We start from the raw sequence: 25,445 nt of genomic DNA, 5'->3' as shown, positions 1-25,445 counted from the left end.
ACACCGCAGCTGGCACATAAATCGTTTGGAGATGCTGCCAGTGTATCTAGCTCTCAGATAGTTCTTACCTCTTCTAAGAGGATTTCATGTGCTGGTTTTTCTGAATCACCAAGGAGGTTTGCTCTCTTGTCCCCTGTGCAGGCTGGCGAGGCAGATCCTTTGGGTGCAGACAGAGTTTCTGTTGGTCAGGGTTGTTCATATTCCGGGTCACCTGAACCTAGGGGCAGACCTACTCTCAAGGCAGGAGCTGGAGCCCGGGGAGTGGAAGTTATACCCTTAGGTGGTAAGCCTGATATGGCATAAATTTGGCCAAGCGGAGGTGGATCTGTTCGCATTGAGCAAGACCACTAATTGTCCGTTCTGGTTTTCTCTGTTCCTCCCGTCACCTATGGGAGTGGACACACTGAATCAGGAATGGCCTGAGACCAGTCTGTATGAATTCCCACTGATCTGTCTTCTCTTAGTGGTTCTGTTCAGAGTGCAGACAGACAGGGTGGAATGCCTGTTGCTTGCATTCTGGAGATTACCCTCAGAAAATGCATGATTTGGCACTGTCGTCCATATTTGTGGAATCAGTGGGTGTGGCCTCTGAACGGAGCACACTGATGTGTTCTGGCCTCTTGGCTGAGATTGCCAATAGAGCCTCTTCTACAAAGTGGCTGTAAGCCCTTAAGTGGAAGCTCTTTGTTTCCTGCTATAGGCAACATGACTTGGACCCAGTTAACTATCCTGAGTTCAGTGTTGGAGTTTGTACAAAGTCGGTTTTCAGCAGGGGCAGCCCCAGCCCCAAAGTTTATGTAGCTGCTATGGCAGTGGATCATATGCCTTTGGGAGGTGTTTCCATTGGGTGACACCCTCTGGTTTCTTGGCAAGACAGCTTAGGCCTTGCCGTCCTGTGCGAATCCCATTGTTGGACTTATCAATTATCCTGGAAGGTTTGGCAGGCCATCCATTTGAGGCTTCAGACTCTCAAGACAGTCCTATTAGTGGCCTGATCTGTAGGCTCTATCTGTTAGTCCTTCTTGTATGGACTTAGCCCCTGGCTTGGTTAAGGTTTTACTTAACTAATTTCATACTCGTCTTCTACATTTGAGTGTTGTTCAGGTAGTTTGTTTCACTCTGAGGCATAGAGAACGTTTTACAGTGTAACACGATTCATGCTAAATTCAGGCCATTTACACCCGTTTACCCTGTTTACACTGTCTCTGTTTCAGGGTGTCTGATGGGCGACCCAGTGCTCATGATCAGTTTGTACCCAGAGTTCCCTGCGGACGTGATGTCATCAATGGCATCTCAAGGTGAGTTTGTTTTTGTGGTTGACAGATCAGGCAGCATGGACTGCAGGATGCATAATGGGAAAGACGCACAGATGCGCATTGAAAGTGCAAGAGTAAGATTTAGGATTTATAATATGACACGTTTATTGAGATGTATTGAGTCACTGTACTCATCTGTGCATGTGTCTCTCTAGGACACGCTGTTGTTGCTGCTGAAGAGTCTGCCCATGGGATGCTACTTCAACATCTATGGATTCGGCTCTCGATTTGAGTCCTTCTTCCCGTCAGTAACCAGATGCTAGTTGTTCTTCAGGAATGATCTCATGCTGTTTAGTGGTGTTTTTGTGAGAGACTGTGGTGTGTGTCGTTGCAGTCAGAGTGTTGTGTACAGCAAGGACACGATGAAAGAGGCTCTAAAGAGAGTGAAGAACATGAGGGCAGACATGGTCGGCACACAGATCCTCCAGCCTCTGAAACACATCTACAGTCAGCCCTGTTACCCAGATCACCCCCGACAGGTACAGCCAAACATATTAATCATTGAACACTCTTTCTGAATATTGGTGAGATGTTTTTCTGAGCCTGACACTGATTCTCTCTCAGCTGTTCATCTTCACTGATGGAGAGGTATGCAACACTAAAGAGGTGCTGGATCTGGTGAAAAGTCAGGCTTACTGTCACAGGTGGGTGCACACGTCTCTCTCCTCCTCATTTACTGATATCACAGCATTTAGCTCATGTCAGGTGATTGGTGTTCTTGTGTCTTCAGGTGTTTCTCCTTCGGGATCGGTGAGGGTGCGAGTACGGCTCTCATCACAGGAATGGCCAGAGAAGGTTCTGGTCACGCTCAGTTCATCACAGGCACTGACCGCATGCAGCCCAAAGTAAGATCTGCTGTGGAAACCGAGTGGACAGAATCAGTACAAGAGGTTTAGGGTTTTTATTTACCACTCTTTCTTCTTGTCCTCTCTGTCAGGTGATGCAGTCACTCAGGTTTGCTTTCCAGCCGGCTGTGGATAATATCTCTGTGGACTGGACCGTTCCTGAGGGTGTTACGGTGGACATGCTGTCACCACCCATCCTGACCCTGTTTCAGGGTCAGAGGGTGCTCATCTATGCGCAGCTGAAAGGACAGGTCAAAGCTTTTTAATGGTTAATTTAAAGAAATTTTGGAGACCAGTGCCACGCTGTGTAAACCAAGGGCTCTTCAACCAGTGGCCACTGGGAAAATTCCAACATGTCGATCATTTTGTTTGGCGTATCCTAACCCAGATGTGGTGCACCACTGGTCCTTGAAAGAAAAGAGCTGAAGAGCCATGTAAAATCATCAAATGCTCACGTTACGTTATCTTTCTCCCTCATCATAGAGTTCAGAAAAGGCAGAAGGAGCTGTAACTGTGAAATACAGACTGAAGGATCAACCAGTGACTAACCAGCTCCAGTTTACTCTTAAACCAAGAGAAAACACAGGGTAACACACACACTCATACACTTGCACACACAGACACACACACATGTGCATATATAAAGTGCAGTGTAAACATAAAGACATACATGTGCAAAGTCCTGTAAAATGAACTTAATTTCCCAATTGTTATTTCGCATTGGTAGCAGATTAGACTTCTATTATTTAACTCCAGTAAATTAACTCCAGTAAAAAGTTTAAAGGGTTAGTTCACCCAAAAATGAAATTTCTGTCATTAATTACTCACCCTCATGTCATTCGACACCAATAAGACCTTCGTTCATCTTCAGAACACAAATTGAGATATTTTTGATGAAATCTGAGAGCTTTCTGTCCCTCCACTGGAGTCACATGGACCTTGAATACGTAAGTTGCATAGCTCCCAGTGGAGGGACAGAAAGCTCTCGAATTTCATCAAAAATATCTTAATTTGTGTTCTGAAGATGAACGAAGGTCTCATGGGTGTAGAACGACATGAGGGTGAGTAATTAATGACAGAAATTTCATTTTTGGGTGAACTAACCCTGTAAGTACTCGTTTTCAATTGTACATGTAAAAGTACAAAAGTACTTGTTTTTTAAATTAGGTATTAAATGTAAAAAAATACTGATTGTTTATTACTAGTCAGACTTGTCATTAGCCAGCACTAATAATAAAAGTTTAGTGCAGACATTTAATAAGTACTGATCTGCAAATAAGCAAACTTTTCAAGCAAACTTTTAAACTTGTTTGTTATACACTGTCGAAACGTATAATAAAATATCAGTTTACGTTGCTGATAATTCAAGTTCAAACAAGTAAAAATATGTACCACAAAAATGAGGAAAAACTAAATTTGTGTAAATATGTGGCAACAAATAGTATAAAAATAGACTGTACTAATGTTACACGTGGCAAAATGCATTAACATTTCAAGAGGAATGCTATGCAAACCTACTAGTTTTGTGAAACAGCTACAGCAGTGGGGAATATGCTGGGCCTGCTCTGTACAGACAGTGACATCTTCACATTCAAGCATTTCAATGGGCTTAAACAGCTTGCTTTTTATGGCAGATTTAGTGAAAGTAAAAGTTTACCAAAATAAAACTACTGTGATAAAGTACAGATAAGTACTTATGTCATTGATAAAATTGTATAATAAAAATTCTTTGTTGCTGTTCACCACTGATACACACTCAGATTTTTATGTATTTATGTATTTATTTATTTTAGTTGTTGAATGTGTTACCTCTGTGATCTTCCATTGCCTTTTCTATCAGCCAGGTTAGGGTTTATTATTGTTCAGTTTATTGCTTGTTTTGGCTTTAGTACGACAATTATAGATATGACATGAAACAATACAAAGAAGAGCGGGATCACATGACCTGATATCAAGGTTGTGTTGACATTAGTGCCACAGTATCTGAGCATGTTTACTAGCTGCCGAACCGCGTCTCTGACAGTGAAGACTGTATATTTGACAGGTTTGTGTTTGTTGCTGCAGACTGACGATCCACCGGCTGGCGGCCCGGTCTGTGATCCGCTCTCTGGAGCTGGAGGAGCGGGCCGGAGGAGCAGACGCGGAGGCCGTCAGGAGCAGGATCGTGGAGCTCAGTGTTCAGGCAGGAGTGAGCAGCGTTCATACAGCCTTCATCGGTGTTAATAAACACAGCAAACAGATGGTGAAAGGGCCGCTGCTGCAGAGGAGAGTGCCAATATGGGGTAAGTTCACTGATTTCTGTGTGTGTGTTTACAGCAGGGCTGCCCAATTCTGATCCTGGAGAGACACTATCCACCAGAGTTTAGTTCCAATCCTTATTAAATTCACTGGAAACTTCCAGAGCTGTGTTTGAAATCGCCCCCTATACCCTCATTCACTATTCCTCACATTAGTGCACTAATATAGCTCACTTGAAGGAGTGAATGAAAGCGAGTGAGTGAATTCAGACACTGAGTGCACTGGAAGGGCTGCCTCTTTTGCACAGTTTGTGATTCCTGTTTATTGATTACTTGAAAATTAGTAGAAATAAAAAGTCTTATGGAAACTAGCATGTATAAACATTAATTAAACAATTTAATAATCAATTTTTAAAAAAAAAGAAATTAATACCTGTTTGATGTTGCTGTAGACACATTTGACCAACGTCTAACATCTAGTGGGTGATTTCGGACACAGCCCAGGTAAGTGTGTGAGAGAGCAGGTTGGAACTAAACTCTGCAGTATATTGGCCCTCCAGGATCAGGATTGTTTAGAAGTATGATTTCATAATCAGTTCCCTTTCGAATGGGAACTCGCACTGCCTCCTCTTGAGGACACTATAGGGAATGCCTGGACTTTCAGCGTGCCGTGCTGGGCCAATAGCCTCAGACCTCAAGCACCGAGGCCAAAATGAAGTTACATTTCCACTGTTGGGCCAGTAGCCCCGCAGCACTTACCTAAAACCCGCCCTTAACACGCCTCCACAGAACAATGTCACACCATTTGAGCATGACTTAAGTGAACACTTGGTCTTTACTTAAAGACTTAAGACTCCAACATCAATATTTGACCAATGTTTTACAATAAAAAATGTTACAGTAAGTAATATTAATTTGTCAGGAGTGCACATCATTCAAGCTGAATCTAACCGATATTTGTATTGGCATAAAAAGAGAACACACACCTATTCAGTTGAACCTGCTTCCATTTATTTACGATCATAAGAATGCACAAAACAACTCCATTAAGGCTTTTAAATCCAAAGGCTTACACATTTAGAAATATATTGATAAAATATCATATGTTTACCACACATTTCTGAGCATTTCTATAAATTTTCCTTGAAATTATGTGATTGCAATCCGAGGACGTTTGAGCGATCTCTCCGTCTCACTATACTGTTATTCTTTCAGCCAGAGCAACAGAGGGAGCTCATGAGCAGAAAACTGGAGTTATGAGTTATACGAGTTCACCGGAGTGTGTGACAGATATGCGGATGCATTAGTCCGGTATCAACAAAGGCACAGGGATAAAACATTAAACCAAATAAATACATATAATCATATACGAGTCATCTACGTTCCTCAAGCAGTCTCTGGTGTTTTCCATGAACGTGTGTATTTATTATTGCACTGATTAGCATAAGTAGACTTCACATACAAGTATGTTGATGGAAATAACATCACAACATTTATTTCCATCAAGAGTTAGCAATTTTTGGTCAAGATCTTGTATTGACAATGCAAGAATACTCTGTAAAGTCTCCTCCAGCACATCCCAAAGACTCTCAGTAAATGTAGGGTCTGGACTCAGAGGTGCCAATTCATGTGTGGATATGATTCTTCATGCTCCCTGAACCACTCTTTCACAATTTGAGCCTCATGAATCTTGGCTTTTTCATCCTGGACTATGGCCATGATGCATCTTCCTACTTGGTTGTTTAAGAAATGAAAAGCTACACACTCCATCTGTTAGGGTTAAAAGAACCATTGCCAAACATATAACATGCTAAAAACATAATAATCACTGTAATAATGATCCATTCATAGACTCTTAAGCATATGCCTATTTAAATCCAAACAGCAAGCTTTTTTTCAGTGTATTAGTTCTTCAAACACCGGTCATTCCCCGTTGTGTCCTCAAGAGCATGCAGTGTCTTGTTCCCTTTCTCAGGGAACCATGGTTACATGCGTAATCCGAGACATTTTCCTGCCACATTATAGTTTAATACTAGTGTGCTCACATCATTAAAATGTGAAATTGAATTCTTTATTAGAAATGTTCATGATGTATGGTGCCCTTAAGGGAAGTCATGGTTAGAAATCATATACATTGTTCTTTATTTAACCACTAGTGGTCCAATGGGGGTTGTTTGACCATTTTTAATTTTTTGTTCTTTTTTTCTTTATTTTTTCTTTATCCCTATGTGCTGGTAATGCAAAACTACCAGTTTTTATTTTTATATTACTCCTGCTTTAACCACAAGCCGTTTCAGACTTGTGTCCTTGGTCGTTTGGACTTGGCAAGTTTGACGCAGAACTACGAACTCTATAGGATTTAAAAATATTAATATGTGGATTAGGCATCATGAGCCTAATCTGATTGTGTTCACTGTATGTATATGTATAATAAAATTAATTATGATATAAAACAATAAATATAGCTTAAATTATAGTGTTAATGAACAATAAAAAATTAAAATAAATCCCTAATTTTGAGATTGAATATCCCGGGTGGGGGACCAGATTTTTAGACTTTTATTACATCAGTACGTTTCTCAAAGCTCATGAATAAAGCTTTACCCCAGATTTCTACCAGCTCTACCAGCAGTCTCAAACTCCTTTCTTTAAATCAGAAGGCCTCTAATAGAGGATTGATATTTCTACAAATTTTAGCTTCCTTTCTGTCCAGAGATAATCGAGCACAAAGTGAGAGGGATATTTAAAAGACATTGCACACTCATACGTTTATGGTCTCATAAAACTATTAAGAAAAATCTGACATCTACATGTGTACCCCTAAATGTGGAACCCTGAACAATCTTGATCATTACATTTGACCTTTAAAAGTCTAGGGGACAAATATTATGTGTAATAATAATATATATGCTCATGAACCTTGAAATGTAAAGATTTTTGTACCATGGAGTTATGGCCATCCTAACTCAAATATTAAGGTTTCTGTAAATGTTCAGATAACCAAAATGTGTTATAAACCAAGTAAAATAAGAATAAAAACTGTGTTTTTTCAATGTCAATGCATAGAAGAAATCACTCGAAAAAATAGGAAAATTAAGAATGGTCAAGCTGTGTGTGTTTATCAGAAGCTGGTTTGGTTTGAGTGTTTTTGTTTGTGGTTCTGTCAGATATGTGTTTTTAAAGTGTCTTATATTCTTATATGTGCTTTTGTCTCTGTATTCTTAGCATTGGCGGCTCCATTGAGGGCTTATGGAACGCGTAAGAGAAACACACAGACAGACACTTCACTCAACTTATTTTGTTCTTTATTGAATGTGTTTGTTTTTAATTATCTTTTTCTCCATATCTGAATGTCGCTCTTTGAATGATTGTTTTATCATATGCTCTTATCAGTTTTTCTCTGTATTCTTAGCATTGGTGGTTCCATTGATGGCTTATGGAACGCGTAAGAGAAATACACAGACAGACACTTCACTCAACTTGTTTTGTTCTTTATTGAATGTGTATTTTCTTATTATCTTTTTCTCCGTATCTGAATGTCGCTCTTTGAATGATTGTTTTATCATATGCTCTTATCAGTTTCTCTCTGTATTCTTAGCATTGGCGGCTCCATTGATGGCTTGTTCTGGAAGGCGTAAGAGAAATACACAGCAAACACACACTTCACTCAACTTGTTTTCTTCTTTTTCAATGTTTTTTTTAATCTAATTATCTTTTTCTTCGTATCTGAATGTCACTCTTTGAATGATTGTTTTTAGCATATGCTCTTATCAGTTTCTCTCTGTTTTCTTAGCAATGTTGTCTTCCCGAAAAGCAGGTGGTTCTGTAATGTGTAAGTCGAGATATACTTCACTGAGCTTTTCTTTTTCTGTTTTGAATGTGTGTATGAATCTAGTAGTCTTTTTCTTTGAATGATTGTTTTTCAGCACGTGCCTGTAGACCAGTGGCTAAGTTTTCAGCTCACAATCTCCTCCTGAGTTGATGGAGGATTGTTGTGCTTTAGTTCCAGGTAAATCCACACATCAGGCTGAGATTCAGAAAACAGTGCCCTAATCTGACAGGATGGGGCTGTGGTATCTGTACTTGCAGCTCAGATATTCCATGTGGATTGTTGTAGGATTTCATTTATCTGCTTTAATCATCATATCAGAAATAGTGCTGCTTTATGTGTCTAGCTTCCTTCTGTGTATTTCAGTCGAACCCGAGCCCCAGCTGGACCCTTTGCTCCGGCTGGTCTCTCTTCAGAAGGCCTCGGGATGCTGGGAGCTGAACGCCGCGCTGGCTGCTGTGTTTGGGAAGACCGAGGACGAGGTGACCAATCACCGACCGGCACAGGTGGTGTATATGATGTCATATCCTCAGGTATGTGTATGATCAGTTCAGCGTGAGTGTGTGACGTGTGGTTGTGTGTTCCAGGTGGACGGGTCAGTGTGGGCCACCGTTCTGGCTCTGATCTGGTTATACTCGTGTAGATCAGGTGACCAGGTGGAGTGGCAGTTTGTGGCCGTGAAGGCGACGTCATGGATCCGCTCTCAGAAACGTGAGTCGACATTCACTCATTCAGCATTCAGTGCTTCCTGTAGATGTTCTGGTACAGTGTGGATTGAGTTTGGAGGTGTGTGTGTTTGTGTGTTTCAGCGGACGGCCTGTCTCAGTGTGTGTGTGACGGGAACGTCCTGTTGGCATGTCAGGTGACTGAAGGCATGCTGGGAATCTGAAGACTGTAAATCTTGTGCTGTCAGAAGACCAAATAACTCTGTGTTAAATCTTTAAGTAATTTCATACATGACCCATGACTAACCACAGATACTATATATATATATATATATATTCACACACATACACACATATTTTTTTAAATACTGTAATCATTCAGTTTGACAATTATGCATTGTTGAATCTAAATCACTCTGAAGTGATTAGAAACAGCTCAACCCTCAGGTGTCCATCATAGAGCAGGCCTTTGTGGAAAAATTTGGGCATGAAGGTTTCAGATGTGATCCCTTTTTTTTTTTTAAATAAATGTCATATCACTCTATCTTTGATAAAATAAAAACAATCAATTTATGCATTTCTTTTGTGATTTTTTGTTGTTGTTGTTGTTGGTATTTTTGAATTTATTTACCTCTAAAAGTACCATATTTTTCTTGTAAAATATGCTAATTTTTATGTTATATTTAATGTTTTTTTTTTACTTCAGTAAAAATAATCATTCCAGTAAGTTGAAACAGCCAAAAGCTCCAAATCTGGCATACTTTGGTGACATCTGGTGACATATGTTGGTATAAAAATATCAGTTATGTGAAACATCAGTAGCCATTATATGGCTGTAGTGCTGTAGCATATGCTGACATCGATAAACCATTGACGGAACAAACTTCACCTCTTAAGTTTTAGATTTTATCACAAGTTAAAATTGTAGAATTTTTTTAAAAACCATTTGTGTTGAGTGAGACTATACAAAGATGCCAAAATATGCTTACAGACAAATATGACCATGCTATAAGAAAAAGACAAAGAGAAATCATTTATTTCTAACATCAAAAACATCAAATTTCAATAACTCAGAAAAGTACCAGACAGGTAAGAATAAACAATAACCCTAACAACTCAAAGATATTGTTGAAAAGTCATTATTTTGTTTTTTTTGGCGCACGAAAATATTCTCGTTTCTTTATATTAAGGTAGAACCACTGAACTCACATGAACTGATTTAAATACGTCTTTCTGGATCTTGAGATTTTCAATGGCTTTGCTCTCAATAGAGGCCTCACTGTACCATATTTCATCAAAATATCTTAATTTGTGAGGGTGAGAAATTAATGACATTATTTTCATTTTTGGTTGAACTAACCCTTTAATTCACTCGCTTTAGTTCCAACTCTGACTCAACATTTTTCACTTTCCTTGTATCTCCTCCTCAGAGCATTATATTCTGTGATCATCTGAGCCTTGAGTATGTTAGGTTCAGCGAGTTGATCAGCTAGTTCTTCTGAAGGCTGGCGCACACCTCCCTCTTCTTCAGGTCTTCAGCTCATCATCCAGAGCTGTTCTCTGAAGTCCACACATGACACCGTCTCACTTTATCGAGGTAGATCCTGTATCTGCTCCGGCTGTGGCCACAGAAGCCAGTAGTTTCTTTGTGAGGGACACTTTGAGAAGCTCTCGTCACAGACAAGTCTCTGGGCCTCAGCGGTTTCTACTTCCCTGTCCACAGAGAACTCCTCACTTTACCCATATTGAGACAGAAAGCTGTCACACTGTTGCATCACCTGCAGTGGACAAACACACAAATCAACTCATTACATCACATGAATTTAAATGGATGTTTTAGCTCAAAATACCCTGCAGATAGCATGTTGAAAATGTGGGTTGAGCAAAAACACGCCGTTTTTGTGACTGATTGACCCTTCTTTCAGAATCAACCTTTCTGAAAAACCAGCTTTGAAAAGACCCGTTTGTGAAGCAGTCCGGCACAAACGTACAAGACTTTAGCCATTTTCTTTCTATTCTATGATGACGTGATTGTAGGAGGAATCTGAATCAGTGCTTTTGATTTATGAGAATGATTCAAAATGAGTGAGTGGATTTTCACCATTATAGGAGGTTGTTCTCACACACATCTGTGTTCAAACACCTTATAAAAGTGAATTTTGCACAATAGATCAAAGTCTATACTGAGAATGCAAGAGAAATATTATTTTCTTCTGTGTATTCAGTCAATGCTACTGCTTATACATCATTAACTTTGTTAATCTTGTAAGAGTTACATAGATTTCCTCACATAATCTTTACATAACTTCTGTAGTTTGTTTTTTGACATATAGACATGCAAGTAACCATCACTGAAAACAGATGTTCTGCCTTCATTAGGATATGTAGTTTCAGATAGAGGGATCAGTGACGGAGGTAATGCTTTGAAAGAGTGTTATCTGTTTAAGAATGTACGAGGATGAACTGAAGGTTTCCAGCAGGTCTCTGGCCAGCGGAGGTCATGATCACATGTGAGGGTTCAGTTGAGGTAAGGCCCACTCTCTCTGTCATACACTTGGTGAAAACTCAGAGAAATTGTGTTTCATCTCTCTCTCTCTGATGTTTGGAAATGAATCCATGAATGCTGTGAGAGAAACCTGGAAACAATGATCTGTTTCTGCAGTCGAGGTCAGTTGAGCTGGGAGAGTTTTACAGAGTTTAGATAAGATGTTTCCAATTAAAAATATTCACACGCGTCAGGTGGGCACGGCTATTATGGGATGTTGATGAACCAGAAAACGTACATATATGGTAAAAGGAAGTGGGAGGCCTTATGATAATCTGTTCATTTGATTATCCAATCAATTTTGAAAGTCTTTTTTTTTTTTTTGCTGAAAAATTAATATGTATGATTTGACTGAATGTTTTGCGTGGAGCTCACTTCAAAGATCTCTGAGATATGTTTCGGTTTAAGAGAGACTACCCTGAATTTCAGAAATAATTTTGGTTTAATAATTCTACCATTGAGTGACCTGACTTGAATCTTATAGGTGAATTTCCACCACAAGAAGTTTAGTTAAATGTTTAAAATACAAAATATGAGTAACTGTATTTCATTTATAATCAAATTACAGTTAACATCCGAAAAGTATATTAGATTACCAAAGAGATTACTTTAAGAGGTTAATGTAAAAAGGAAATAAACATTAAAATTCAATGTAAACTGCAACGGGCAATTAAACAGTAATCTGACGCTGCAAAATCACCCTAAGCTACAGTTCTGCTCATATTCACACCCCTTACAGAACATGGAAAAAAATATATTTTTACCAATTTACCACAAATCATAAGCAATCATTAGCTTGCACATGAAATATTACAATTTTATGAAGAAAAAAAAACTACTTTAATGATGATCTAAATTGAGTTGTTTCTGGATACTGATCTAGGCGTTAGAGGCAAAAAAGTCTGCCATCTGCTGGTTAGAAGAAAACGTGTAGGAATTACAGTTCTAGAGGTGGTGTTGTGACCATATACAACATATCCATCTATTCATTTTTCTGGATGTGACCAACTGCTCCTAGCACAACTTATATACACACACTCTACCGGTCAAAAGTTTGGAATCGGTAAGATTTTTAATGTTTTTAAAAGAAGTTTCGTCTGCTCACCAAGGCTGCATTTATTTAATTAAAAATACAGTAAAAACAGTAATATTGTGAAATATTATTACAATTTAAAATAACAGTTTTCTGTTTGAATATATTTTATAAAGTAATTTATTCCTGTGATCAAAGCCGAATTTTCAGCATCATTACTCCAGTCTTCAGAGTCACATGATCCTTCAGAAATCATTTTAATATGATTTGATGATCAAGAAACATTTATGATTATTATCAGTGTTGAAAACAGTGGTGCTTTTTTTTTTTCTTCTCAGGATTCCTTGATGAATAGAAAGTTCAAAAGAACAGCAAAAGTTTGGGGTCGGTAAGAATTTTTATTTTTTGGAAAATTAAAGAAATTAATACTTTTATTTAGCGTGGATGCATTAAATCAATCAAAAGTGACAGTGAAAACATTTATAACGTTAAAATCTATTTCAAATAAATGCTGTTCTTTTAAACTTTCTATTTATCAAAGAATCCCGAAAAAAAAAAAAAAATATTGTACACATTTTGTACAATCGTACACAAATGTTTCTTGATCATCAAATCATATTAGGATGATTTCTGAAGGATCATGTGACACTGAAGACTGGAGTAATGATGCTGAAAATTCAGCTTTGATCACAGGAATAAATTACTTTATAAAATATATTCAAATAGAAAACGGTTATTTTAAATTGTAATAATATTTCACAATTACAGTTTTTACTATATTTTTAATTAAATAAATGGAGCCTTGGTGAGCAGACGAAACTTTTAAAAACATTAAAAATATTATAAAATACAGTAAAATCAGAATTTTTGTGAAAGGTTAGATTTTTTGTTGTTTGAAGTGTGTTTTTGCAATACCACATACATTTGCAAAAATATAAAAAAAAAAAAATAAAAAAACCCAACACATACTATTTACAAAATATTTATTTCAATAAACCATAATATAATATAATATAATATAATATATATAAACAAAATCAAACTTAAGAATAAGAAATTATTTGTTAGATAGCATGGGAGTGGATAAAGAGATGAGGCAGTCAGTTTTGTATGATGATCTCTTCTTGAAGGGTCATTGTGAAAAACAAACTGCACTGATCAACAGTTTCTCAATAATCCATGTGGAGAAGCCAGTCACGAATGAATCGTAATGTGTGACGTCCACAGCTGCTGACCTCCATGTACTTCAGCACGTTCTTGCTGGAGATGATTGAGGAACTTCAGGTCCATCCATACTAATGGAAATAGATGCTTCAGGTCTGATAGATGCACACATTTCTGGGAAGAGAAATAAAATGACATCAAAGAGACATGCTGACCAGATGTTACAGGCATGTTCGGTTATTGCACATTATAGCTTTTCAAAGCAACATCAAAAAGCAGTACGTTTCACTGAAGAACAGGGTGCAACGGTTCACAATAATACACAATAATGTATTGTAGTTCTGCAAAAAAAAAAAAAAAAACATGGAATACTAAACACACATTACTAATTTACTAAATTAATAACAAAGAACACTGTAAAACCTGCATCTTCATCAGTTCATCCAAAAACAACTCCACAAACCAAAGTACAACTGTACTTACATTGAAACGGTGCAGCAGATCCTCAGCATTGGAATGTCCCGTGAACTGATCTGAGACAACAGGACGGGACACGAACAGCCTCCCAGAATCCAACATGATCATCTAGTGGTTTATTTTCTGGTTGAAACTCTCTAACATGAACACAAAAGGTCCTGCATGGTTCACTACAGAAATCAGTTTATTTTTGAGGTACAGGGCAAGTCCAGTTTTAAACGTAGCTGGTTTTGTCCTCTCGCTGAACGAATGTCGCTCCGTGTTCCTGCGGTAGCGGCTCCACGGTGAGCGTGTGTCGAACTTAAATAATTTTTTACAAAACACTGTAAAATCCTTCTTATTTGACCACCAACAGGCAGAACCAATGTCCCTTATTGTTCTTCTTCAGCCGCCTCTGTTTTCTTCCTCCACGCCACAGTTTTCCGTCACGGCCAGCAGCAATCATCACACAAATGTACATATGTTGCAACAGCAAATCAAAGGTAACTCTGAAGGCTAATCTGTGCCGAGAGGAGTGTTGAGACGGGTTTTGATGAAGCGCAGCGTGATTTGGGTTCTTCAGGCTACTGGACCCATGGACCCGGCCTACTCATCCAGCCAGTCCAGTTCCAGGCCAAGGAAAGACCTCCTCACCACTCCAGAGTAAAACTTCAGCTGCGTGTCAATGCTGATGTCCTGCAGCGCTGTGAAGAGGATGACATCGCGGTCCTCTCCATTCACCTTCAGCTGGCAGTGGAAGGGCTCCAGGTTGGGCCTCGTAGAGGAGCGTTTAATCCTTCTGCCAACGGTGTCTGTGTCAGGGTGGCACTCGCAGGGGACAGTGTGAGCGTCGACACACAGGTCTCGCTGTCCGGCTCTGAAGAAGAACAGGTTCCTGGCCCGGTCATGAAGGCCCTGAATCATGGCCATCCCTTCGGCTGCTGGGATCACCTTCCCATGATAGTCGCACACAATGTCACCTTTAGAAATCGGTCGGGTTGCAACCACTCCTGTAGTCAAGAGAGCATCACATTGAGTTAGTGAACACATGCAGAGGCAAACTGTTCAGTATTGTAGATCCTGGTGCTAAACTGATCGTTTGAGTGACGTAACTTCTCCCATTGGAAGGAGAATCTTACCTAGACCTTCCTCGGCACCGAAGTCTTTAATGGCCAGGCCAGTCCAGGTCTGCTCTGACACACATTTTATTATGACCTCATTGGTCTCAACGGTGCCGCTGGGAGCCGGTTTCCACAAGCGCTCGATTTCTTCAGGCTTGGGGTAGTTGGCCTTCCACCCCTCCTGCGCGATCAGTCTCGCCACCTTTGCGGCCGAAGGCTTGCGGTGTGTGAAGTGTGCTGAAAGACAGAATCAAAGGACTTCACCCATGCCTGTCACTCGTTTGTGTCAATGAGTTAATTAACGCATTAATATTAATAACTTACACAGCAGATACTCCTCTCTCTGGGCGTACTGGGTGGCCCGCCACTTGTCATAAAAGACACGGTCTTCAGGAAAGCCTGAATCGACCCGCTGTCTTTTGGTCGGTGGCTGGCCCTCCAGAGACACGGGGAATCTGGTCACGAAAGCACAGAAGTCTTTCTGCGAACCGGATACAGCCGTGCCTAGTTCAGCTAGGAAGGAGGTGTCGTCTGAAGAAGTGCTGTATAAGTGAGGAATACAGGGTTTAAAACATGAGAAACATGAGCTCAATTCAGCTGTACAAATCGCTGGATGAAGAGACCTACCCAGCCAACGAGTCCAGCAGCTCAGCTGCGTCCACCACATCCTGCGGCGTTCTGTCCTGCTGGGCCGCACCAGCGCTATGGGCCAGGTAATGATTCACAGCCTCCTGTTGTGGTGCCGGGAGCTTCTGCGCCGCCTTCCCAGCAGCCCTCCTCACATCCTGGCTCTTGAAAGGGGCCAGCTTATAACTGCAGAAACAAAACATGACATGTGACTATGACCAACAGGAGGTAATGATACATGAGCGCATGGATCTGTGTAGGTACGTACATTTCATGGAGTCTGTTCATGTCCTGTGACACACTATGGACTGTATCACTGGACGATGAAACAAAAAAACCCTGGCAGAATTTTTCCAGCCCAATGTTTTTAGGCCGGATCTGCCTGTAGTACAGCTGCAGACACTGTGGAAAAGACAGGAGAGTTACTGAATGTCAAACACTGGCGGTGAGAGATCTACAGTTTGAGTCGTACTAAAACGTACAGTTTCCTCCTCTTTCGTCAGGGCGATTTGTACACTTGCAGTTTTCTCTTTCCTCACGCCGATCACCACCCTACCACCCTGTGCGACCCTCTCCACCCAGTCTGCGTCCTGGAAAACATTGAAAAAGTGTCATTTACTAATGCATTCGCAAATATTACAGCACATCACAAGTGTAAACTCATTAATATAGCTGCATGAGCTGTGCCAACATGACTGCGAGCATCAGACCAGCTGCAATAAACGAGTAACAACATTTTTAGATGATTTTAGGCAAACTGACTGAAAAACAATAAAAAAAGCTATTAACATTTATAAAAAAAAAAAAAATAAAAAAATTAAAAAAAAGATTATATAAATTATATAAAATTATAATGTTTGACCACAAGGTGGCGCTGTCTTGAAACCTATTGTGTGCCTTCAGAGCATGGTGCCGATGGCACATACTGAGTTTCGTAATGGTACATCAATGCATTCATAAAATATAACATTTTATATCATAATACTGTATAGTAGTTAATGGCAATTTCATGTTTTGTTCCATTATAGCGCCACCAAGAGGCACACTTTTTTTGTGTGTGTCCTCAGAGTGAGACTGTACATCTGTGTGTCAAATCTGGTGAAAATATCTAATTTTGTTTAAGAGTTACTGACATTTATATGAATGAGAACATAAATGACCCATGCATGACTTTGATTGGATTTTTTTTTTGCCACTTCCTATCTCAATTGACATTTGTGGATTAGCATATTGTTAACAAACTATGGTTTTGTGTTTCCTATGGTGGTTTCATTTCGGACTAACGGTTTCGAAGATATTCAGCAAAGTTTATTAAGCTTTAAATCCCCAAGTTGCACAAACCATAAGTCGAAACCTAGCATGTTTGGTATCACTGGACTCAGCAAGGTAAGTGTAAGGAGATGACTCCCATGAAAAGAAGTCAATCACACCCAAAGTTATAAGCATTTGAATATTTGACTTTACCACTAGGTGGCGCTGGTCCAAAACTTCTCAGGCTCCTTCAGGGCATCGTGCTGATGACCCATACCAAGTTTCATAATACACTAATACAGCAATTCAGTACAAAATTCAAAATGGCCAACATGGGGAAAATTGGATATCAATCAACTCGGCATGATATGACAAATCTAACAATACCACTTATGATTTTTTGACAAATTGTTCCGAAGTTATAAGCAAAAACAGTCATTTTTAATACCTCCGGAGCAGTAGGTGGTGCTGCGCTGAAACACAGCATTTAACCTCAGGTCATGCTTGTACTGACATGGACCAGGTTTGGTTTGAATACGATAAAGCGCTGAGGAAAAACAGCCTTATTTCTATTTTCGCAAGCGCTACATACAATTAGTTTGCACGTTTTTCAAAATCAGTTTGACAAATCGACTTGAATTCCATTACTTTTTGTCGACATGTTCTTAAGATGATCTGGTTCAGTGTTCATGAAAATCAACAGGAGGAGGAGTTTAGGAATCAGAGGAGAAAAGAATTTTGTTTCTAGCCCTTATGATTCAAACATTAATAGCATAAATGTGAGTGCAACTTTGGACACCTGGTGGCGCTAGAGGAACTGAGTTAGAGACTCCAAATTTCCTAACTTTTCCATAAACGGTTCTACGGGCTGCCTTACACTTCCAGAGCATAAGAAATGTAATAATAATAATAATAATAATAATAATAATAATAATTCAGTGATAGACGAACTTACAGTCAGTCCTTCAACAGCTCCTGGACGCTGCAAGTGACGGAAGACCAGGAGCGCCTCACAGTAGTAACGATAGAGCGTCTTGTCTGTGCTTGAGAGCTCTTTCCCCTTCAGTAGATCCCCGTGGATCCGGAGGAAGTCCGGCTTTGCCACTTGTAAGATCTGCTGGCAATCTTTAATGCCGGGAGCGCCCTTAGCACACTGTCTATGTTCGGATTAAACACAAACGAGAGGTTATTGAAGACAACACTTGTAAATAACATCAGTACAAAAGATGAACATGTTATCCACTAACCTGGAGTCGCAGGTCTTGTCCTCATTGGTCTTGGATACGGTCTTCCGCAGAGTCTTCAGCATGTCAGCGTAGCTCCTGCAGTTTTTCCGGAGCTGTGGGATTTTTTTCCGCAGATCCCGCCTTGCCGTCAAGTATTCCAAGAACCGTATAATGCTCTTGATGTAATTGAGGATGGTGGCTGACCGCATGTCCGCGCGCCGCAGGGCCATCAGGAAGTCCTGGGTCTCAGTGCTCTTGGAGAGGAAGTCCAGAGACAGCTTACTCCCGGTGGGCTGCATGTACCGCAGGAAACGGGACACGTTGTCAACCTGTAAAGAAGGACGGTGAGAATGAAGTGTCTGCATTAAGACCAAGAAAAAGAAAGAAGACTCAGGGAACATTGCTGAAAAAAGATCTTACCTCCTGCTGCCAGTTGGGCACCTTCAGTGACTTCGTCAGGTACTCTTTAAATCCCACCAGGAACTTGGCTTGCGCAGGGAACTTATGATGCAGACCGGCCTCCTTCATCTTTATCCTCACAGAGGAGGGCGTGGTTGGAGGATCTCTGGAGGATGTGTCGGTGGTGGCAGCATCATCATCATCATCATCATCTTCAGGCTCTAGGACCATCTCTGACTCCTGGGGCAGGTTCAAGATGAAGAACCCACGCTGAAGAAGCTCCTTCACCAGGGTGATCCGAGAGCGTCTGTGGGGCAGGAGCTCACAGAGCTGTCTGTAATTCCACGTCCTGTTGTTACGGATCCACTCTTTGCTGGAAGCCTTGGCCTTCTGCAGCTCTTCCACACGCTCCTCTGACGTGCTGGTCTTCATGCACACCCTGGCCAGGTGAACAGAGAGGTTGTCCTGAGGCTTGTAGCACCGCAAACAGTGCACAATGTTGCGATCAGCAGACCTTCGAAGAAAAAGGACATGATATAAAGAGAAGTGATTCAAAGAAACTAAACAGGGTCTGCACTATTAGCATTTCCATTGTGAGTGACTGGAATGGGTGTTAAAGGGTGTGAAAGTGCTCAGACTGGTCAATTACTAAACCCCCACAGTGTCTTTAAAATAAAAAACCCTGGTTAATATAAATAAAACATGGTAACCACAAATTAACCATGGTTTTGCTGCACTAACCATAGATTTGACCGTGGTTTATGTAGTACAACTGTGATTACAAACATTAAAGCTGCTATCTGTAACCTTTTTAGTGTTTAAAATTTACAAAAAAAAAATTATATAATGAGCGAACACATCATGAACCCATTTTCCAAAACCTGTTTTTGTCTTTTCCTGAATCACTACAGTATAATAAGTGTTTATATTCGGACTATTTTAGTCTGGTTCGGGTCGTACCACTGCAGTGCCGCACAGTACCTGCCTGACTCGTCACAGACATAAACAGAGAGAAGTAGTTCCGGCTACAATGTTCTTCCGCAAGAAGCATGCAGTTCTGTTTATTAACCGCTAGATCGCCAAAAGTTAATTAATTCGTCAAAAAAAAAAAAAAAAGGTCACGTGTACTTAATCTATATTATTAAGGGGCCGTTCACAGAGAACGCATTTTCCATTCCAATTTGCTACTTTTTCCATTGTTTATAAACGCGCTAGACGGACCGTATCACCGTCTTTTGCAGCGTCTCGCGCATGACACTGCGCTCAAGTTAAAATCAGTGCAACTTTTCCCCATTCCACCGCCCGCGTGTCGCGTTTATCAAAGTAAAAACGCGTGTTTTCTGTGAACGAGCATACAGCGCGACGCGTCACATGCGAAGCCAGATGGGGAGAAAGGGGAAAAGTGCCAGGGCTCAGCTTCGACTACTGGAACTTTAAAAAAGTTGTAACTTGCTTTGTCATAAACTCTACATATAACGTCAGATAAAACCCTAATTCAGATGCGACCCCCAAAACTAAACTGTATTCTTGGATAGATTAATTCTCAGAATGCAGAAAACATCCTCTGAAGGGAACGCCAACAACACAAGCCTCACCTCTTCTCGTTTTGTTCAGGCATTTCCACAGCAGTCAAAGCAGGAGAGTATCTGATGCAGGAGAAAAGTTTGTATTTTGATGAATGAACAGCGTGAGAGAGCAGGCTTCCTCTTCTTCTTCTTTTATGGCAGTTGGCAGTCAGCTTGCATTACCGCCCCCTTCTGCTCCGGAGTGTGGATCAGCTCACAGGTTTAACACGCGTGAGAGAGCAGTGGTCTCACCTCCTGTATTTGTGTCAGTTTGTGCCGGTGTGGGCGGGCTCGGCTCACCTGCAGTGACGCCACTGAAGCTGAGCCAATAAGAAGAACCAAAGGCGTGGCCAGACAAGTCTTGCTACTCTTAACATTAAGCTGTATATATTTATACACATCCATTCAAAAGTGTGGGATCAGTAGGGTTTTTAAATGTTTTTCATGTTGTGCTCACAAAAGAATATATTATGAAATATTATTACAATTCAAAATAGATGTTGAATATATAGTAAAGTGTAATTGATCAAAGCTGAATTACTCCAGTCTTCAGTGTCAGATGATCCTTCAGAAATCATCCTAATATGATGATTGGATGCTCAAGAAACATTTATGATTTTTTTTAATTAACTTTGAAAGAGTTTTTGCTGCTTAACATTTTTTTGTGGAAAAATGCAAGAATGCATTCAAACATCTGTGGTAAGATTAAAGAGAGAGAGACAAATTAATACTTTTATTCATCAAGATGCATTAAACTGATCATGTGACACTGAAGACTGGAGTAACGATGCTGAAAATTCAGCTTTGATCACTATATATTCACATAGAAAACAGCTGATTTACATTGGAATAATATTTCACTGTTTTACAGTATTTTTGATTAAATAAATTCAGCCTGGGAGAGCAGAGGAGACTTGTGCAAAATCCTACTGAATGACAAATTACAACAACTTGGTAATCAAGTGCACACATTATTTTATGTGTTTACAGATGAACTGTTGTACTGAATACTTCATCACAAGGCTTTGTCAGTGTCTTTTTATTTCATGTGTCTAAAATGTCCATACTTTAGTTTGACTGTAAGTAGTTCTGGATTATTTTTGGTTGTGGTTGGTCTCACAGTTTAAAATAAAAAAAAACTGTCTTTGAGTTTGCTAATGTTGATGTATGTCTCCCATTAACACGACACAATGAGCCGTTAACACAGATCAGGCGAGTTTTGATTGCTGTAGATGATGGTTTCATGAAGTGTTAATGAGGGCAGAACAAACACTGGACTGGATCACGCTCATTTAATTCAGCACAGTTAGAGTTACAGTAAGCTTAACATTTTTATACTTCATGTGTTGATATTTCATTATATGCACAGACTATAACACACTGAAGTGCATATTTATTGAAAGATGTGTGTTTTTGTGTTTGTTCGGGCCTGTTCTACATACTGTTTCTCCTATTAAAACTCTAAAAGTGCACCGGTTAACTAAAGAGCAGCCAATGATAACTGATTCAGATGAGCCAATTTCATTCAGTTCTCAAACGTCTACATGACACAGCAATCACAATAAGAGCTGACAGAATCTCCTACAGAGTTTTTATAATACTTACACATACAGGATAATTACAGTAGCACTACTTCAGATGAGGGAAAGTTCACTAATCTATGTACAGTAAACTAGCACACGTTGTACACCCTCAAACTTTATTTGTAGCCACATTTTGTGTACTGTATTTTTGCAGAACTGAGAAATGGCTGCCTATGGATATAGTCTTGTGTGGGAAGATCAATATACTGCTGTAGTTCTGATACTGTGATGACATCTGGCCACATGTGCAGACAATAATGAATTCATATTCAATTCTTTTGGCTTTTCATCTGCTGCAAGATCACTTTACAGTAGTAAAATGAATAGATAATTTTTTCCAGAAGTCCATTGCTGTTTTTTTACTGTGTCTGCATCTGTAAGTTATAAACTGTAATATACTTTAATTCCTGAATCCCAATGAGGGGTTTTTGTTACAGTGTTATGAATTGATCTCACTAGTGTTCACTGGGAAGTGTGCTATATTCTGTGTATTTGTAAGTTTTGTGCGTCATCTGAGGCCAAAGTTTGATTCTGACAGAAGAGAATAAGTTTTTGACTAGAATATTTTATTTTGACCTGGTATTTTGAGGTTTGTGCAAGTGAAGATGGTAAATTGTTTCAAGAATTGTGTGTTAGAAATCAAGAAAAATCTGCAATGACTAGATTGAAAAGTTTAAAAGACAAATTTATGCTTTTCTTAAAGACAACTTAAAGTCTTGTTTAAAAACAGTTTGGTCAGTTGGCCAGAAAAGATAGATGTGACTATCTTTCTCAGGATTAATCAGTCTTAACTCTAGACTGCATGATCACGTGGTGTGCAAAAATACAGTGTGGCGAGATCAACCTGAGATATGTGTCCATATGTACAGTTTTGACCACAACCTTTATGACCCTTCCTCAAATATTCAGGACATCTTGACATATTTATTACAACATTAAGCGCACTAAAGCGAACATAATCATTGGGTTTCTGTCTTTCCCAAGATCTTTTGAGAGCACTTCTGTTGACCCTTATTACAACATCCAGCTTCCCTGGTTTCACATCCCTCATCCTTCTGGATTTCGTTCAGAGTATAATTTATGGCAATAAGAAGTGAAACGACACAGAAGCAAAAGGGTTTCAGTTCCTGAAAGTGTAAGAACTTTATGATGAAATGTAAGGAAAGTGTGTCTTTGCTGTGGTGGATCAACTCTACAGTCATTAAGGTGACCTGTTCATGATCATTTTCTCTGCATTTGCTTGGAATTGTTTAAAGGTAAGTGTTCAAACAATCAAACAAAACTCGTTAAATCCTTGTAAAAGATGAGGCACTCTAACCTTATTTAGACAAGTTCGTCTGAATTAATTCATTTCTCTTTGTACAACTGTTCCTTTACACATTTCAAATAATTTGAGCTTCTCTGAAAATAACAATGCTCTATTTTAGAGAGTTTTCAGTCAAGACAGATTCTTTCTGAAGAAATAAGGCTCTAGTTTGTTTAAGTATGCGCAAACAAGGTGTTCATATTAGACAAAGTTGTCAACGAAAAATGAAGTAAATAAGCTTCCCTCCACACCAAAAAAATAAATAAATAAGTATACTTTACTAGTTAAAACCTAAACATAAGTGACATACATGTTTTCTCTTTTTCACTTGACTTGTATTCAAAGTCACCAGATATTTCATATATGCCCGACAATTCATTTTTAATTTGGGGTGAAAAGTATTACAGATTTCCTCACTTTTTGTAAGTATAGATTCACATAATGACACTTTAAAGGATGTTTTGTACTGTTCAGTGTGCATTCAGTATATTTTAAAGTGTTTGCTCAGTGAAACTTTAGCTGCCTTTAATTCTGTGTTGTCTGCTGAGTCAATTGTTTATTAACACATTTAATCCCAAATTTTTCCCAGACATGAAAATATCCAAATGATGTGTCTTTAGTATCCCCTTGAAATAATCTTTTTTTTTTTTTTTTTTTATGGAAAAATTGTGTGAAAAGTGATGTTTGCAGTGGGATAATGTGTATACTGAATTAACATATTGCTGCAGTCATCAAAATTATTATATAGCCCGGTTCTTATCAAAAGTTATTAACACATTTAAAACTCTGTTTCATCACGTTCTAGAGTTACAATTATCCATAAAAAACCCTTATACAAAATAATACAACCATCAACATATTTCAAAAATGTTACTTTATTGTAACATATATAATAATATTGTCATATTAGTGCAAGCGCATTTAAAACATCAATACTGTAACTTATTTGTAGCATTTGAACTTTTAATTTAGTGCAATATTTACTGTAACTTTGTCACTGTGACATTTTTCAGCCTTCCCTAACAATTGAAATTGGATAGTTCATCCTGTATTATCCCACCGGTCAGTACTGTTGCCATCACTGTGTTTACTCATTCTAGTAAACTCAACAAACCACACTCAAAAAAACTGAATAATTGTGAATTCATAGATAATGTGTACCAAAAAACATTGTCATGTCTTTATGTTAACTATGGAGCCCCGCATATGACATGCAGGAAAAAAATAGTAGGTTAAATCATGCGCAAGACAAAATAGTTAATCATGCACACGATTTAGAAATCGAGGGAAAGAAATAGTTAAAGTCCCCGTTAACCGTAAGTTGCAAACGACTTTTCTCCAGCGTTGTGACGTATTTCCAAGTGAAACGGAATATTGAATAGAGGGCAGGGTTTTACTTTAGCGCTCCTCCTCTCCATCTCTCGCTCATAGCAGACTAACGGTTGGAGGGGAGTGGTTTAAGCGTTTTCAACCCAAGCCGTCAAACTGACGTCATCAGAGAAGGAATGCCATTCCAGACCGGAAGTAACTTTTTACTTCGACAAACAATTTTTTTCTGTGTATTAACTTGCACGGATTAATTGTTCACCACAAGACTAGTAATATGCACTAACAAAATTAAAAGGGTCAATTTTGATTTCATGACGACTTTAATCATGCACATGATTTAGAAATTGAGGGAACGAAATATTAAATCGTGCACACATTTAGCAAATTGAGGGAATGAATTAGTTAATTGTGTGTACAATTTAGTAAATCGAGGGAACAAAATAGTAAATCGTGCGCACGATTCAGCAAAAAGAGGGAAACGAAATAGTAAATTGTGCGCACGATTTAGCAAATTGAGGGAACAAAATAGTAAATAGTGCGCACAATTTAGCAAATCGAGGGAACAAAATAGTAAATTATGTGCACAATTTATTAAATCGAGGTAACAAAACAGTAACTTGTGCGCACAATTTAGCAAATCGCGGGAACGACACAGTAAATCATGCACACGATTTAGCAAAAAGAGAGGAACGAAATAGTAAATTGTGCACACAATTTAGCAAATCGAGGGAACAAAATAGTAAATCGTGCGCACGATTCAGCAAAAAGAGGGAAACGAAATAGTAAATTGTGCGCACGATTTAGCAAATTGAGGGAACAAAATAGTAAATCGTGCGCACAATTTAGCAAATCGCAGGAACTAAATAGAAAATCATGCACACGATTCAGCAAAAAGAGGGAACGAAATAGTAAATCGTGCGCACAATTTAGCAAATCGAGGGAACAAAA

At 39.2% G+C, this 25,445-nt stretch overlaps 2 protein-coding genes and 1 pseudogene across 5 annotated transcripts in view; 2 read left to right on the top strand and 1 right to left on the bottom strand.

The window, feature by feature from the left end:
- The window catches only part of LOC127507150 (von Willebrand factor A domain-containing protein 5A-like), a 182,288-nt pseudogene extending 173,555 nt beyond the window's left edge, over nucleotides 1–8,733 (top strand).
- The window catches only part of LOC127507143 (von Willebrand factor A domain-containing protein 5A-like), a 182,480-nt gene extending 173,056 nt beyond the window's left edge, over nucleotides 1–9,424 (top strand). For 2 of the 4 annotated variants that reach the window (XM_051884088.1, XM_051884086.1), the window contains exons 20-21: nucleotides 8,815–8,938; nucleotides 9,037–9,424. In XM_051884088.1, the coding sequence (XP_051740048.1) occupies nucleotides 8,815–8,938; nucleotides 9,037–9,116 (204 nt within the window). In that variant the 3' untranslated portion in view covers nucleotides 9,117–9,424. The remainder of the gene's footprint in view (nucleotides 1–8,814; nucleotides 8,939–9,036) is intronic. The other 2 variants (XM_051884092.1, XM_051884085.1) reach the window with 2 other exon arrangements.
- Nucleotides 9,425–13,439: 4,015 nt separating this feature from the next.
- LOC127507145 (uncharacterized) lies at nucleotides 13,440–20,517 on the bottom strand. Its single transcript, XM_051884097.1, has 11 exons — nucleotides 20,310–20,517; nucleotides 18,736–19,228; nucleotides 18,337–18,644; nucleotides 18,045–18,246; nucleotides 16,321–16,428; nucleotides 16,107–16,240; nucleotides 15,839–16,024; nucleotides 15,536–15,753; nucleotides 15,230–15,448; nucleotides 14,118–15,100; nucleotides 13,440–13,808 (listed from the first exon to the last, which is right to left on the bottom strand). Exons 1-10 carry the CDS (start codon nucleotides 20,330–20,332, stop codon nucleotides 14,697–14,699), a joined length of 2,295 nt encoding a protein of 764 aa, XP_051740057.1. The 5' UTR covers nucleotides 20,333–20,517; the 3' UTR covers nucleotides 13,440–13,808; nucleotides 14,118–14,696.
- Nucleotides 20,518–25,445: the final 4,928 nt, after the last annotated feature.

The sequence above is a fragment of the Ctenopharyngodon idella genome, chromosome 24 (assembly GCF_019924925.1).
Source record: "Ctenopharyngodon idella isolate HZGC_01 chromosome 24, HZGC01, whole genome shotgun sequence".
Classification (NCBI taxonomy): Eukaryota; Metazoa; Chordata; class Actinopteri; order Cypriniformes; family Xenocyprididae; genus Ctenopharyngodon; species Ctenopharyngodon idella.
The sequence above is the reverse complement of the archived record's forward strand: the minus strand, read 5'-3'. Positions and strand labels throughout refer to the sequence as shown.